Source organism: Panicum virgatum, chromosome 3K (assembly GCF_016808335.1).
Source record: "Panicum virgatum strain AP13 chromosome 3K, P.virgatum_v5, whole genome shotgun sequence".
Lineage (NCBI taxonomy): Eukaryota > Viridiplantae > Streptophyta > Magnoliopsida > Poales > Poaceae > Panicum > Panicum virgatum.
The window spans coordinates 41,338,235-41,351,517 of record NC_053138.1 but is presented as its reverse complement, the minus strand read 5'-3'; the positions used below and the strand labels follow the sequence as shown (position 1 = coordinate 41,351,517).

Genomic DNA, 13,283 nt, shown 5'->3' with positions numbered 1-13,283 from the left:
TGCGCTACTTCGCAAGACGAATCTAATGAGGCCTTTGACCGCACGATTAGACGATAGTACTGTAGCATCACTGTAGCCAATCGAAGATTTTTTTGGCTCATTAGATTCGTCGCATAAAGTTACACCTATCTGGAAAAAGGTTTTGCAAATAGACTTCGTTTACACCTCCATGCATGAAAGATTCCCGCGCTACTGTTCATAGCACGGGGGGAACCAAACAAGGCCTAAGTTGGCTCGTCGCAAGGAGAGAGAAAAACTCCAAGGAAAAGAAAATGGTTGAATGGTTTGGAGCTTAAATAGAGAAGTTAATGAAAAGAAGAATAAATAAGCGATCGTAAAAGAAGTAGAATTGCTCGAGTAGATATAGAAAAGATTTCGACTAGATAAAGGTCCAAGAATTGATTTTGGATTACAAGCAAGGCTGGGATTAAGAGCGAACCTAATCGTATTAAAAAAAATATTTTTCTTCCAAAAGAATATGCACTCAGCATGAATGCAAGACAAACAAAATAACCTCATTTTATTTAGAAAAGCAACCATTTGTGTTTTTTTCTACACTAAATTACCTGTGAAGAAAACAAATGTTGGGAAAATTTTAAAATTATGAAAAATTTGTTGCTTTACTTTTCTTTCTAATCACATCCTGAAATTTCAGGGTGTGACAGTTGGGGCGGCAGCGACCGCAGCTCACGCCGCTGTAAGGATCGATGGACCAAGATGAGGGTGAATTGTGCCTTTTTCAAATTTCTAAAACAAGGTAAAGCAATCTTAACCTATGCAAAACTAGGAAGGCTCAATTCACCAACCGGTTAGCTAGACAAACTACACAAGCTTACAAGGAAACAACTAGATAAGAAACTAAGCAAGGTAGAGCTAAGCTATGATCTCTAAGGTCAAGCACATGGATAATTGCATGAAAGTAAGTGCTTGAAAGTAAAGAGTGGGCAAGAGACAACCGGATTTTTTCCCGTGGTGTCGATGTGTTGGCACACACCCCTAATCCATGTTGTGACACTCACTAAGAGTCTTGTCACCTCCCAAGTCACCGAGACGAGGGCGCTCACTAAGAATCTCCGTTCACCATCCCGGCGTGGTGGAGCTCAAGCCACGTACAAACTTTTTCGGGCTCCCACAATCGTTGGCAAGCTCCGGGAGAAACACCTTCAATCACCAAGATCGCCTAGGTGCTGCCAATCACCAAGAGTAACAAACTAAGGCCTTCACTTGAGTAAGAACCGATCACCAAGAACGGATGCACACAAGCTTCTCTCTACTCAAGTCCTTAATCTTGCTTCTTGAATGATTGAACGAACAAGTATGTGAAAGATGAAGCTCAAGGTGGCTCTCAACAATGTATGAGTGTATGAATGTAGCCTGGTGTTAAGAGTGTGCAAAATGACCCATTGGAGGGGTATATATAGGCAGCTCACACGAATAGAGCCGTTGGAGAAAAGCTGCCAGAAAACTTTGTAGCGCCGGTTAATCCGACGATCCTCCAATAGCCAGCGTCGGTTTAACCGATGAATATAAACTGCCCCTTCTGAAAACTAGCCGTTACAACTTGGGCAGATTAACCGACGTATCATCGGTTTAACCGGTGAGTGTAGTTGTCCACTGATCAACTGAAAAACCAAGTCTCTGGACAACTGCACCGACGTTAACTCAAAATCATCGTCGGTTTAACCGGTGAGTACAACTTCAGAAATCCCTGGAAAAACCATCTCACTGGTCAATTGCACCGACATCTCAATTCAAACAGCATCGGTTTAACCGGTGTATAGAACTTTGAAACACCCTGGAAAAACCAACTCTGGACTAATGCACCGACGTTAAATTTAAATACGTCGGTTTAACCGGTGTATTGACTTGTTCAGACTCTGCTGACTTTGTTTAACCGACGTATAGAAAAATGAAAGCGTCGGTTAAACCGGTGTTAAAGACTTTTTCTGATTTTATCTTTTCTGATTTGAGTCTTGAATGAAATCCAAATATCCTTGAGATATAAGTTGAAAACCACTTATTTGAACTTCTAGGAACCTGAGTGACCATAGTGTGCATCCATTTTTGATTGACCATGTCCATGCTCAAGTTACTTGGTCTTAACCCCTCTTAATAGTGCGATCACTACAAAACTATAAAACCTATACTAACCTAAGTGTCCTTCTCATCCTTATGACACTTAGGACTAGAAAGATCCTTAGTCTTAACATATAATTGAGTTGAATACCGAGATCGCCTTTTTGAATAATGAAATTGAGGGGCCTCTTTTGACATATGACCAAATGAGCGATAATGATCTATTAAGCTACACAAACTCATTAGTCACAATAATGGCTGTCATTAATCACCGAAACATACCTTGAGGGCCTAGATGCTTACAGCCGCCCGGCCATTCTCCTGCTCGCAAGGTGTACACAAGGGAAAGAAGCAGGGGTTCCGGCCGGAGGTGGGAGATGAAGCTGACGGGTGCGGCCCACCTGGCAGTGTGAGAAGTTGCGGGACCCAGATGTCAGAGAGGAACAGGAGAGTAGATGTGCAGGGGCACTCAGGTCATTTCATATCGCCCTACTGACCGGGTGCCACCGTGTCATGCCGACCGGGTCTGCCACGTAGGCAAAAGTGGTACAAATGAAGGTGCCGCGAAACAAGGATGGTAAATTTGTAGGCGCCATTATAAGAGTGCTAATCGAGCGAGTGGCTTCCGTTATAATGGTAAAGATGTAAAAAACCCGCCTCCAAGTGACTCTGCCTCGTCGTGTGTCCGCCCGCGGATGTGTCCGCCAGTCAACTGCATCTGGCCTCCACCTCGCTTCTCTCCGCGCAGCGCTCGCCTCCTCTCCAAAACCGCTCAGTATTACGAGGACTACCCAGGGCCTCAACAATCTCGAACTCTCTCCTCTCTTCTGCCTGCTACAGTTGAGCGAGGCGAAAGGGGGGGGGCAACGCGTTCTCCTGCCGGCGAGGTCTCCGTTCCCCTCCGCCTCCGGCGGCCTTCGGGCCCTCGGATGTGTGCGGGAACTGCGTCCCTCTGTCCGGCGGTGTAGATTAGGTACTAGTTCTTCTAGGTTTCGGTTTCCCCTGGCGGCGCGGTCGAGGCGGCGGCGTCTTCGTGGAATAAGGTCCTCCCTGGCTCGTCCTCACCCCGTTGGTGCTCTACTCCGGCGCTGACGGCGAGCCTGTGGAGGTAGGTCTTCCTTTGTGGGAGATTTGTACAGGAGTTGGTTGGCGGCGGCGTGTCGTCCTCGGTGGCGGCGGCTCGAGTCGATCTCCTCTTCTCAAGGTGCGGTAGAGGCTGCGGGTGATGCGGTTTGCAGGAGGATGGATCGAGCTCGAGCGTCCCGTGGCGGCGGCCGTCGTCATCGGCGAGCTTCGATCCTTGGCCAAGGGTGCTTGGGGCGCGGCCCCGACCGATGGAGTTTCAGTGCCGGCTTCAACTCGCCCGTGGCGGCGAGTGTCTTCTGCGGTCCGTTCAAAGCCTCTGTGCGATGGAGTTCTCTTCGGCCTTAGATTCGCGCGGCAGCGGTCGGCGTCGGCGTGGTTCGGCGGCGGCGGCAGGGGGTTCCTTGAAGCTTCTTTTTGGAAAGGGTCCAGGGACCATGCTATAATTTCTGTTTTTCTTGTGGCTCTTTCTAAAAATTTGGTAGGACAGCTGTCCCAGTATTCCTGTTCGGCATATTTGTATTTGTACACGTCCTTGTACTGTTTCCTTAACTCGTAATACATGTATGCTTGATAAAAAAACCGCTCGGTATTCCACGCGACTCCACCCGGCCGCCGCCAAGGTTTTAAAATCCGACCGGACCGGCCTAACCGCCGCCCTCCGGTACCGGTTTACCGGACCGGTTAGGCCGGTAACCGGTGGAAACCGGTTGAATTCAAATCCAAATTCAAATAAATTCAAAAACTCCCATGCAACCGGTTCCGACCGGTCTACCGGCCGGTTTTACCGTTTTACCGGTCGGTTTGACCGGTTTGAAATTCAAAAGCTCCCGTGCAACCGGTTTACCGGCCGGTTTGACCGGTTTACCGGCCGGTTTGACCGGTTTGATCGGTGGGCCTTCATGGGCCGGTCCATTTTTTTTCTTTTTCTTTTTTGATTTAACTTTAAATTCCCACAAACTATACTAAATGAATGAATTTTTGAGAAAATTTGACACCATTAGATTCATCACACCTTGAAGTATTTTTAGGAATTTTTTGGGAATTTTTCATTTTTTGAATTCAAATTTAAAATTTGAATTTTGGCCGGTTGGGTACCAGCCGGAACCGGACCGGACCGGTTTGACCGGTCGGTTCCCACCGGTTATGCTCCACCGCCGGCACATCCTCTCAGGCACCGCCGCACGCATGGCGCCTGCTCCCTCTAAGGCCCAGCCGCCTCGCTTCCCCCCTCTAGCCTCACCGGAGCGGCTACCTCTCCGCCGCGCCGCTACATCCTGTCCGCCGCGCGCGCACCCGCCCCTGCCTCCTCCTCTTCCTCCCCCCGGGGCCACCCCCGCCTCTACACCGCCGCCACCGCCACCGCATCCTTGACCCCTGCCCCACGACCCGACCCCGGTGCCCACCCGCCCTCGCCGCGGTGCCGCCGTCGCCTTCTTTCCTCTGCCCCCAAGATCTCCGGCGCACCATGCGCCGATCCCAATTCAATCGACCGGCGGCAAGTGCCGATTCACTCAGATCCACTCTGCGCGCTGGCAGGGAGGAGACAGCCATGGCGTTAGATGCCTTCACCAACAAGAACACCATCGACCGCCTCCTCGAGGCCAAACCAGAGAACAAGGTACCTAATCGCTCCTCCTACTACTTCTCCTCTTCGAGATCTATGGCAAAACGTTTGAATGACGAAATCAAATCCCCATCCCATCCTATTCTCCATTCCCAAATCCCTGAACCCTAACCCCCAATCTCCTCTTCGATCACGCCATGCCCCTGCACGTCATCGAAGACGGCGGCGGCGCACCAACGCCGACGCGCGCCTCTTCGCCAGCGTCCGCGCTCTCTGAGTCCCAGGTGCGCCTCTCTCTCTCTCTCTCTCTCTCTCTCTCTCTCTCTCTCTCTCTCTCTCTCTTAAAAAAAACTAAATGCAGGATGATCCCTGTGCCCGGCGGCGTGGAAGGACAAGAAGAAGGTCGTCACCGAGCAATGGGTGCAAGACAGCTACGAACTTGGATATGCTACAGCTAGCCTACCTACCTCTAGCGTTTGTGTGTGTTCTGAACAATAAACTAGCGTTTTTAGCAGCATGCTTAAGTCCTTTCTCTAAATAAAATGTATGCATGAGTCTCTGTCATGTGAATTAGTGTTTTCTACTAATTAGTCTGAGGAGTGAAGGTGTTGGTTCTTGTTTTTAATTTGCCAGGTATTATATGATCCAGTCAGAGATCCCAATGGCATTCCGGGTAGTGATGAACTTCACATTTGCCTGACAGGCTATTAGAAGAATTGGTGCGGAGACATAATGGTACGGTAAAGAATGCTGCTTTGATCATGGCCCCAATGGTAGAGCAAATTATGTTTCATGCGACTGCACATAAACCGTGTGTAGCCAGGTTTTTATAATTGCCTTGAGTTGATGAAGAGAGCAAATCTTATTAGCTGAATGTTGCCCTGCTGGCTTATTTTTATTAAGATGTCTTTCTACCAGCTAAATTATTGTTTGTGGTACAAGTTGTATTTAGCTACCAGCTAAATTATTCTAATAGCAATCTAAATGGACATCTCAAGTTCTTTAATATCGGCAGAATGGAGTATTTAGCTACTGGTTAGATATCTTGATGCTTTATACTCTGTACTCCATTTTGATGAGTTAAAGAGTCAAACTGATATGTATGCAGGTGGTGGCTTTGAACGAATGTGTGCCTAGGCTGGGAGATTCAATTTGATCTTCAAGTCCATGGATGTATTTCATCAAGATCTCTTACAAAGCTGAATGATCACATGCTCATAGTTGAGTATTTTATCAATTTTGCAAGAAGATAATTATAAATTCACTGTTACAGCATGTTTGTTAATTCTGAAAAAAATCTGAAATTGTTTGATTCATTTCGTATGAACTTTGGTTATTTAATGAGCTTGTCGCTGCTGCCTGGAATCACTGAGCGCTCATATACTAAATTCAAGATGACAAGTAGTTGCAATTGAAATCTTTAGTTTGTTCAGTTAATCTTGGATTTCATGTATTGTTCAGATAATTTTGGGTCTATCTTGCTCTGGAAATCATGCTGCTTGCTGTTTCAGTTCTTATTCATATGGACTTCTTTGAGTTTAGCTTGAATGCTGGATGCTTCAAAGAGGACCCTACGGAGAGCTGCTGCTGCGGTGCAGATAAAGAAGATCACTTACAATGGTAACTGAACTCAAAGAAGTCGATGGTCAGTGATGTGATGACGTCGATGTTTGCTTTTTCAAAATGGAGCTATCGTTTGAATGATGGGATACACTCACAACATTTACCAGGCAGCCGGATGGATTCTGGTTTAGTGGGTGAGAAAACCTTGGATGCATCTTGAAAAAAAAATGACCCATGTAGTAAACTGCCAAAGAAATGTCTTATAGAGTAGTATTTTATTCTGTCAAACCAGTATCATTGAGAAATGTTACAGCCTCCTTTGGATGATTTTGTACTGATATACATCCATAAGAACATAAAAATGCTGCCCAGTTGGAAACCATAACTAAAGGCTTAACTATGGTTAGATAGCAGGAAGAGTGGCAAGTTGGAGTAGAAAGAATGAGGGCTAATATAATCTAAGTGCTATTTATTTGGCGTCTTGGTAGGTTCACTTTATAGTTTATTTTGCTTGATGATGATGTAATCCCGTAGCAATGCATGGGCACGGACCTATAGAGGTTCAATGCTAATCTGTATACTGTGCCAAATGGTCTGATGCATGTAAAACTAAATGTACTGTCCCATTAAGCTGAAATATTTAATAGAGATTCAGTGCTAATGCTGTGCCAAATTATTTGAAGCTTATATGATGTCCTTTGTGTGTAGTCAGCTATGTTACACGGATACCGGTACGGGTATCGGATACGTGGATACGCACTTTCCCAAAAAACACCAATACGGGGATACGGCTAGAATAATTAATAATTATATATAAATATCACATAAATATTCAGCAACATAGTGGCATCAGTAGGCCACAATTAGAGAATAACTAACTTAATAGAGTTCAAAGATAGTCAGATACATTATACTGAAACCGGAAAGAAAGACATCAAGCCACTAATTGATGAAAAAATAGGAAAGTAAGGCAAGAGAGCAGCAAGACTCCTAGTCTTCTTCCATAACAGGGTTCTCCATATCATCGCTCACGCTCTCGCCCCCATCTTCAAAAGACACACTCTCTATCAAGGGTTCATCAAGCGACAGATCAGCAACTTCTAGAATGCCAATACCAGATAGAGATTCAAAGCCATCTCCTCCAACATCCCACATCTTTGCCGGTCCTGACTTGTACTCTTCTGCCTTCCTTGACAACAGCCTTAAATTGTTGTGTATAAAGACTAAATCTTCAGCACGTTCAGGAGTTAACTTGTTCCTTTTCATGCTGTGGATGAAGCTATATGTGCTCCAATTCCTTTCACAATAGGAAGACGAGGCTGGCTGGTTGAGTAATTTAAGAGCTAATTTTTGCAACATGGGAATAGGCTGTCCATGATTTGCCCACCATTTTACTGGATCAAGTATCCATCGATCATAAATGGAGTCAAAGTCATTGAGTTCTTCAGAGCAAGTGGCAAATCTTGAATACTCATCTTTCACTTGATTGAGCTCTTGAGCAATAGGGAAGAATTTCCTGAAATACTTCATTCTCATTTGTGAAATCTCAAGGTCCTTGTGGGGGGGGGGGGGTTACGTCCAGCACGCTCATTGATCCACTTCTCATGATAGTACCTACGGAAAAAAGTATGATCAGCATATCAATCACAATCAGCATAGGCAAACAAAAAACAAACAAGTGGTCTACTAATCTGACTTGGTAGAATGGACTATGGAGTGTTTACCTTGGATTAAGAGAATGTGCAAGACAATGAAGTGGAGTGTTGGTTTTTGTCCAGCGGTCAACCAATATGGCCAAAACAATTGAGAAGAAGGTGGACTGCTCATCATCTTGCTTCTTTTCTTTGGTATATATCACTTTCTTTACGTTCTCTATCATTGTGTCCCACATCTCATATATAAGGTGAAGACAAGGCTTGTCCGTGTCAGCCACACGTAGCATTTCATAAATGGGATCAGTGAAATCAACAATGTAAGCTACATTCTCCCACCACCGCTCAGAATTTTCTCTCACATGTCGTGCCAGCCCTGAATTGTCTTCTCTGTAGGTCTCCCATGCATCACTAATCACCATGCTCTGGAGAGCCCTCTTGACCATTAAGAATCGCTTCAACATAACAATAACTGAGGCAAATTGTGTTTCTGCAACAGCAAGTAACTTCAGCTTGCTAAACTCATTGAACATAGAAAGCCTCATGCCATGGTTCATTATATAATTCTTGATCATACTAGCATCCCCAGCTACTAAAGTTATCCAATGCTACTCCTCATACACTATCTCTTCTTCTTCAGTTCTTGGCAGTTTTGCAGCGCAAATGTTTTTCAGTGTAAGATTGAGAGTGTGAACAACACAAGGAGTCCAGAAAATATTGTCATACTTTTGCTGAATAATAAGACCCGCACCTTTGCAGTTCGCAGCATTATCTGTGATGATTTGGACCACATTTTTTGGCCCAATTTCTTCTACTACAGCCACCAGCTTCTCAGCAATATACTCTTTTGTCTTTTCTTCTCCAAAAGCATTGATGGCTCTCAAGAACATTGGTGAGGTCTCACAAACAGCAATGAAGTTAATGAGTGGCCGTCTCTGCACATCAGTCCACCCATCATAACATATGGTGACTCCCTTTTCAGGCCAAACACTCTTTGTTCGATCCAGCAAGGTCTCAACATGTGCCCTTTCTTGCTGAAGCAAAGTTGTTCTCAGCTTGTCATAAGAAGGCGGACAATAACCATCCAGACTGTGGCTTGCTGCAAACTTGTACGACTCTCTGTAGTAGGGATTCCTTGCAATATTGAAAGATAAGGCTGCACAACAACACAAGACAAACAACCAAAGTCAGGACTCAATTCTTCAACTAATAACTATCAATTTCAATACTTAATCAGTACAAGGTTGCAAACCTCCAGAGTAGAACAATCTTGCAATCATTGCATCCAATTGATTGCGAGTCTCCATGTCAAAAGCTTTCTCAAGTGCTGAACCTCTTCTCGGTCGCTTCTTCATGCTGAAACCAGCAGTGGTCGTTGTTACTGGCAATGGCACATCTTTAGGCTTTGATTTATCAGTGTCATCTGCAGCCTTTGCAACTTCATTCTTCAGTTGGCCTAGGACTGACTTTGTAACTTTAGGACATATCTTGATTCCACCTCCAGTAATCCGGAGCAAGTGGGATTTTACTCTCGAGTAACTTCGAGTAACTTCCCCTATACTCAAGCGAGCAATACTTGCATTTCCATACAGTATTACCTCCAGAACTAGCCTTCTCTAAAAGCACAACGTGATTCCACAAGGGATTCTTCTTCAGTTGCTGCTCATCTAGTTCTATTGCAGCACGTTCATCATTGTGTGCCATCTAACAGGAAAAGAAAGGAGAAGAGGGGGATTCAATTCAGAGCAGAGAATACTAGAGCTGTAGAGCATATGGCGCAAAACATGGCGAGGGCCGAGGGGTAGCTGTCCAGTGAGGGAAGAACTTGTTTTGAAGGGAGGGTCTCGCCGGCGACCGATTTTTGCCGGGGAAGGAGCTCGCCGGCGGCCAGCGGCCAGCGGATCCAGAGGGCGACAAGAGGTCGGGCGGGAGGGAGGAACGGGAGCACGAGGAATCGAGGATTGCGGCGGCTGCTGTTAGGTCACGGGGGTGGGGGTACCAGTCATCTAAAATCAGACCTGGGGTGGGCTATTGGGCTGACTGATGGTTTGGGCCATATCCCATGTGGCCCAAACGTGTTGGATACACGTATCCAACACAAAACGTATCTGCATTTTCAGGATACGTCTGGAAACGTATCCGAGGCGTATCCGTATCCAAAACGTGTCGGATATGGATACGCCGCCTCCTGGGAGTATCCGCGTAACAGAGGTAGTCAGTGCTAACAGTCATGTGCCAAATTTGTCTGGTGAACTCTTCGAGTATATGTTTGCATTGAGTGCAATCCTCAGTGTGCTTATTTAAAAAAGCATTAATCTTTCTTTGATATCATAGTTTCACTCTTTGCATATGCCCTGCTCTTGATTGTTCCACTTTTTGCCCTCCTTTTCTGTATAAAAAAAGGATCAGTGCAGCGATTAGTTGTTTAGATCGGGAAGTCTATACTTTCAAATGAGAATGTTATAAGGGACTGTATTAAACCTTCCATCATGACAAACATTTTTCATGTTCATTCCTATGCTACCATCCAATAAAACCAATAATAGAACTCTTAGTAGTTCAGGTACTTGAACCTTTGAAACAAAATACTAAATGCACCAAATGTTTTTCACTAAAGGTATTACGAGGTACTCGTCCAGAGATGGACGACAACGACGACACATCATCTACTCAGTTTAGATTCCCAATGAAGGATTGAAGAGCTTCCTTGTTTATAGATTGCATGCTTTTGATCTGATCAGTTCACTTTCCAGGGTGGAGACTGGGAATCCAAGTCACTATATCATGAACCATAACTGAGACAACCGAACGATGCCCTACTCGGTGCAGGTACTGTCAAGGCTTTTATGTCCCCACTTTGTTCAGTTTGGTGTGGCATGTTAAGATCGTACTTGTTTGTTATCCTCTTCTGTTGACAGTGAATATGCGACACATCTATTTTTGGCGAAATAATTGATTCACATCTCATGTTGCACATGGCTCCGACAAATGTAAGGCTTATACATGTGTGCTTGCAGCAAGATAGACATGCAGCTTCAGTGTTTCATTTATTCTTTAAACTCATATGCCGATTACTGTGTATCCTGTCTGACATAGTTCCTCCTGAAGAATCTATATAAGATTGAGAGATATATCTGACCCTCGATAGGGTTTGATTTTATTTTATCTATTGTTTCACGTTTCAAAAATTAATTTTATGCAGCTGGTCAGGTCTGCTCGTCAATGAAAGGGCAGGTAGCATTCTAAAAGAAAAACAATCCTGTTGGACGATAACAGCGCCAAACCGGCACAATGCTGTGTGGCTGTCAATGCCGAGTGAACCTCGCGATGATAACGTCCAAGGGCACAGGTTGATGAACAACATGCCTACCCGGATTGGCAGCGGTGCCGAGCAGTCGAGCCCCAAAGGTTGTGAACGTCTGCTCAACCTCAGCGGCTCTGCTTGCGCGAGAGCATAGCTATCGACAGTTGCAGGACTAACTGTTAACAATGAAACAACTAGGCCCAATTATTTGGTTAGGATTGAATTGATGTATGTGAGATGAAGAGAACCATGTTTATCTAAACCAAGGCAACACCTGATGGATCCTGCTTCCTTTTCTGACGATACTGACAACCAAATTTTGAAATTGTTGCAAGTTCCCCAGGAACTACTGCACAGAGGTTCAATTTTGAGACAGCAATATTGCTAACATTTAATAGTAACATGGCGCCGTGGCACCCGTAGCAATGCATGGGCATTCAATTAGTAAAGGTGTGAAATATAATTGGGTTGTGAAATTCAATGAAGCCTTACACACCTTTAAGAGCACATCTGACCATAGCACCAGTCTTGGCTCAACCTGATAACAGTAAGTCGTATGATGTATATTGTGATGCATTAGGTACTAGTCTTGGCTATGTTCTTATGCAAGAAAATCGAGTTATTGCCTATGCTTCCCGAGCACTCTGTCCTCATGAAAACAATTATCCAACCCATGATCTTGAACTAGCAGTGGTTATTCATGCTCTCAAGATTTGGAGATACTATCTTATGAGTACTCATTGCAACATCTACACTAACCATAAGAGTCTCAAATATATCTTCACTCAGAGTGATCTGAATATGAGGCAAAGAAGATGGCTGGAACTAATTAAAGATTATGATCTTGAAGTTCATTACCATCCCGGCAAAACCAATGTGGTAGCAGATGCTCTCAGCCGTAAAGTTCACTATAACTGTCTCTGTTGAATCATACAATGAGACATTATGTGCTGAAATGCAGAAGCTAAATCTAGAGATTATTCCTGAAGGGACTTTGAACCATATCTCCATTGAACCAACCCTTTATGATCAAGTCATCATGGCACAAGTACATGATAAAGGTGTTGGAATTATCAAATACAAAGTGTTAGAAGGTGAACGAAAATACAAATATTTACAGGTAGATCACAAGGGGATTTTGTGGTTTGAAAGTCGCTTGGTCGTTCCTAAAAATCAGGAACTCCGAAGATGAATTCTTGACGAGGCACATCTCTCTAAATTTTCCATCCATCCTGGTAGCACCAAAATGTACCAAGATCTTCAACAAAATTTTTAATGAACACAAATGAAAAGAAAAATTGCTAAATATGTTGCAGAGTGTGACACTTGTCAGAGGGTAAAGGGTAAAGGCTAGTCATTTGAAAGTTGTTGGAACCCTCCAATCGTTGTCTATTCCATCATGGAAATAGGATGATATCAGCATGGATTTCATTGTGGACTTACTGTGGTAGAACCGCCCGAATTAATCTGGCTCAATTGCGCTAACCATCACCATAAAGGTAATCCTGGCTAACACGCACTTCAAACTGAGTAATCCAACAGTCCAGTCGGGTAAAGTCCCGATGAAACCACCCGAGCTGTAATCGAAACCCAAAGCTTATATACAACTCACACGAAGGTGAGTCCAGAGAGTACAACATTTCACAAAACATCACAGAGTTCATAAATGAAATATTACAAACCAAGTTCGAAATTTAGGAAGGTACATGAAGTTCAATTTAAAGTAGTTCATAAGAGTTTAACTGCAGCAGAAAAATAAACGATAGTCTAGCGACGATGCAAGACATCACGATAAAGCCCGTACATGACATCAACCATGTCCTCCATGCTATCACCTGAAAACGAAGCCACAAGCAAGGCTGAGTATACTAATACCAGCAAGACTTACCCGACTATGGGTATACATAGCCCACTATCTAGACATGCAAAAATTTTGGCTTGAGGGGTTTGTTTGCCGAAAAGCAACTAAGAGTATGTCCTTACTTTCACATTTTAGCCTCAAGATTCAAGTTCAATTAACCATTTTAAGTGAGCAACT

The 13,283-nt window shown here is 44.3% G+C and overlaps 2 protein-coding genes across 2 annotated transcripts; both read right to left on the bottom strand.

The window, feature by feature from the left end:
• Window positions 1–5,117: 5,117 nt before the first annotated feature.
• LOC120700918 lies at window positions 5,118–12,256 on the bottom strand. Its single transcript, XM_039985116.1, has 3 exons — window positions 12,104–12,256; window positions 9,194–9,557; window positions 5,118–9,097 (listed from the first exon to the last, which is right to left on the bottom strand). The coding sequence occupies exons 1-3, from the start codon at window positions 12,254–12,256 to the stop codon at window positions 8,550–8,552; spliced, it is 1,065 nt and encodes a 354-aa protein (XP_039841050.1). The 3' UTR covers window positions 5,118–8,549.
• On the bottom strand, window positions 7,280–8,486 carry LOC120700919. The gene is made up of 3 exons (XM_039985117.1): window positions 8,014–8,486; window positions 7,866–7,903; window positions 7,280–7,782 (listed from the first exon to the last, which is right to left on the bottom strand). The coding sequence occupies exons 1-3, from the start codon at window positions 8,484–8,486 to the stop codon at window positions 7,280–7,282; spliced, it is 1,014 nt and encodes a 337-aa protein (XP_039841051.1).
• Window positions 12,257–13,283: the final 1,027 nt, after the last annotated feature.

Coding starts and splice junctions, on each gene's coding strand:
- LOC120700919 (XM_039985117.1), bottom strand. CDS start 8,486: ATGAGGCTTTCTATGTTCAATGAGTTTAGCAAGCTGAAGTTACTTGCT. Junction 7,904..8,013: donor GCACATTCTCTTAATCCAAG/GTAAACACTCCA, acceptor TTTTTTCCGTAG/GTACTATCATGAGAAGTGGA. Junction 7,783..7,865: donor GATCAATGAGCGTGCTGGAC/GTAACCCCCCCC, acceptor CTATTGCTCAAG/AGCTCAATCAAGTGAAAGAT.
- LOC120700918 (XM_039985116.1), bottom strand. CDS start 12,256: ATGGAGATATGGTTCAAAGTCCCTTCAGGAATAATCTCTAGATTTAGC. Junction 9,558..12,103: donor ACATTGGTTTTGCCGGGATG/GTAATGAACTTC, acceptor TTGTGCTTTTAG/AGAAGGCTAGTTCTGGAGGT. Junction 9,098..9,193: donor AAGATTGTTCTACTCTGGAG/GTTTGCAACCTT, acceptor GTTGTTGTGCAG/CCTTATCTTTCAATATTGCA.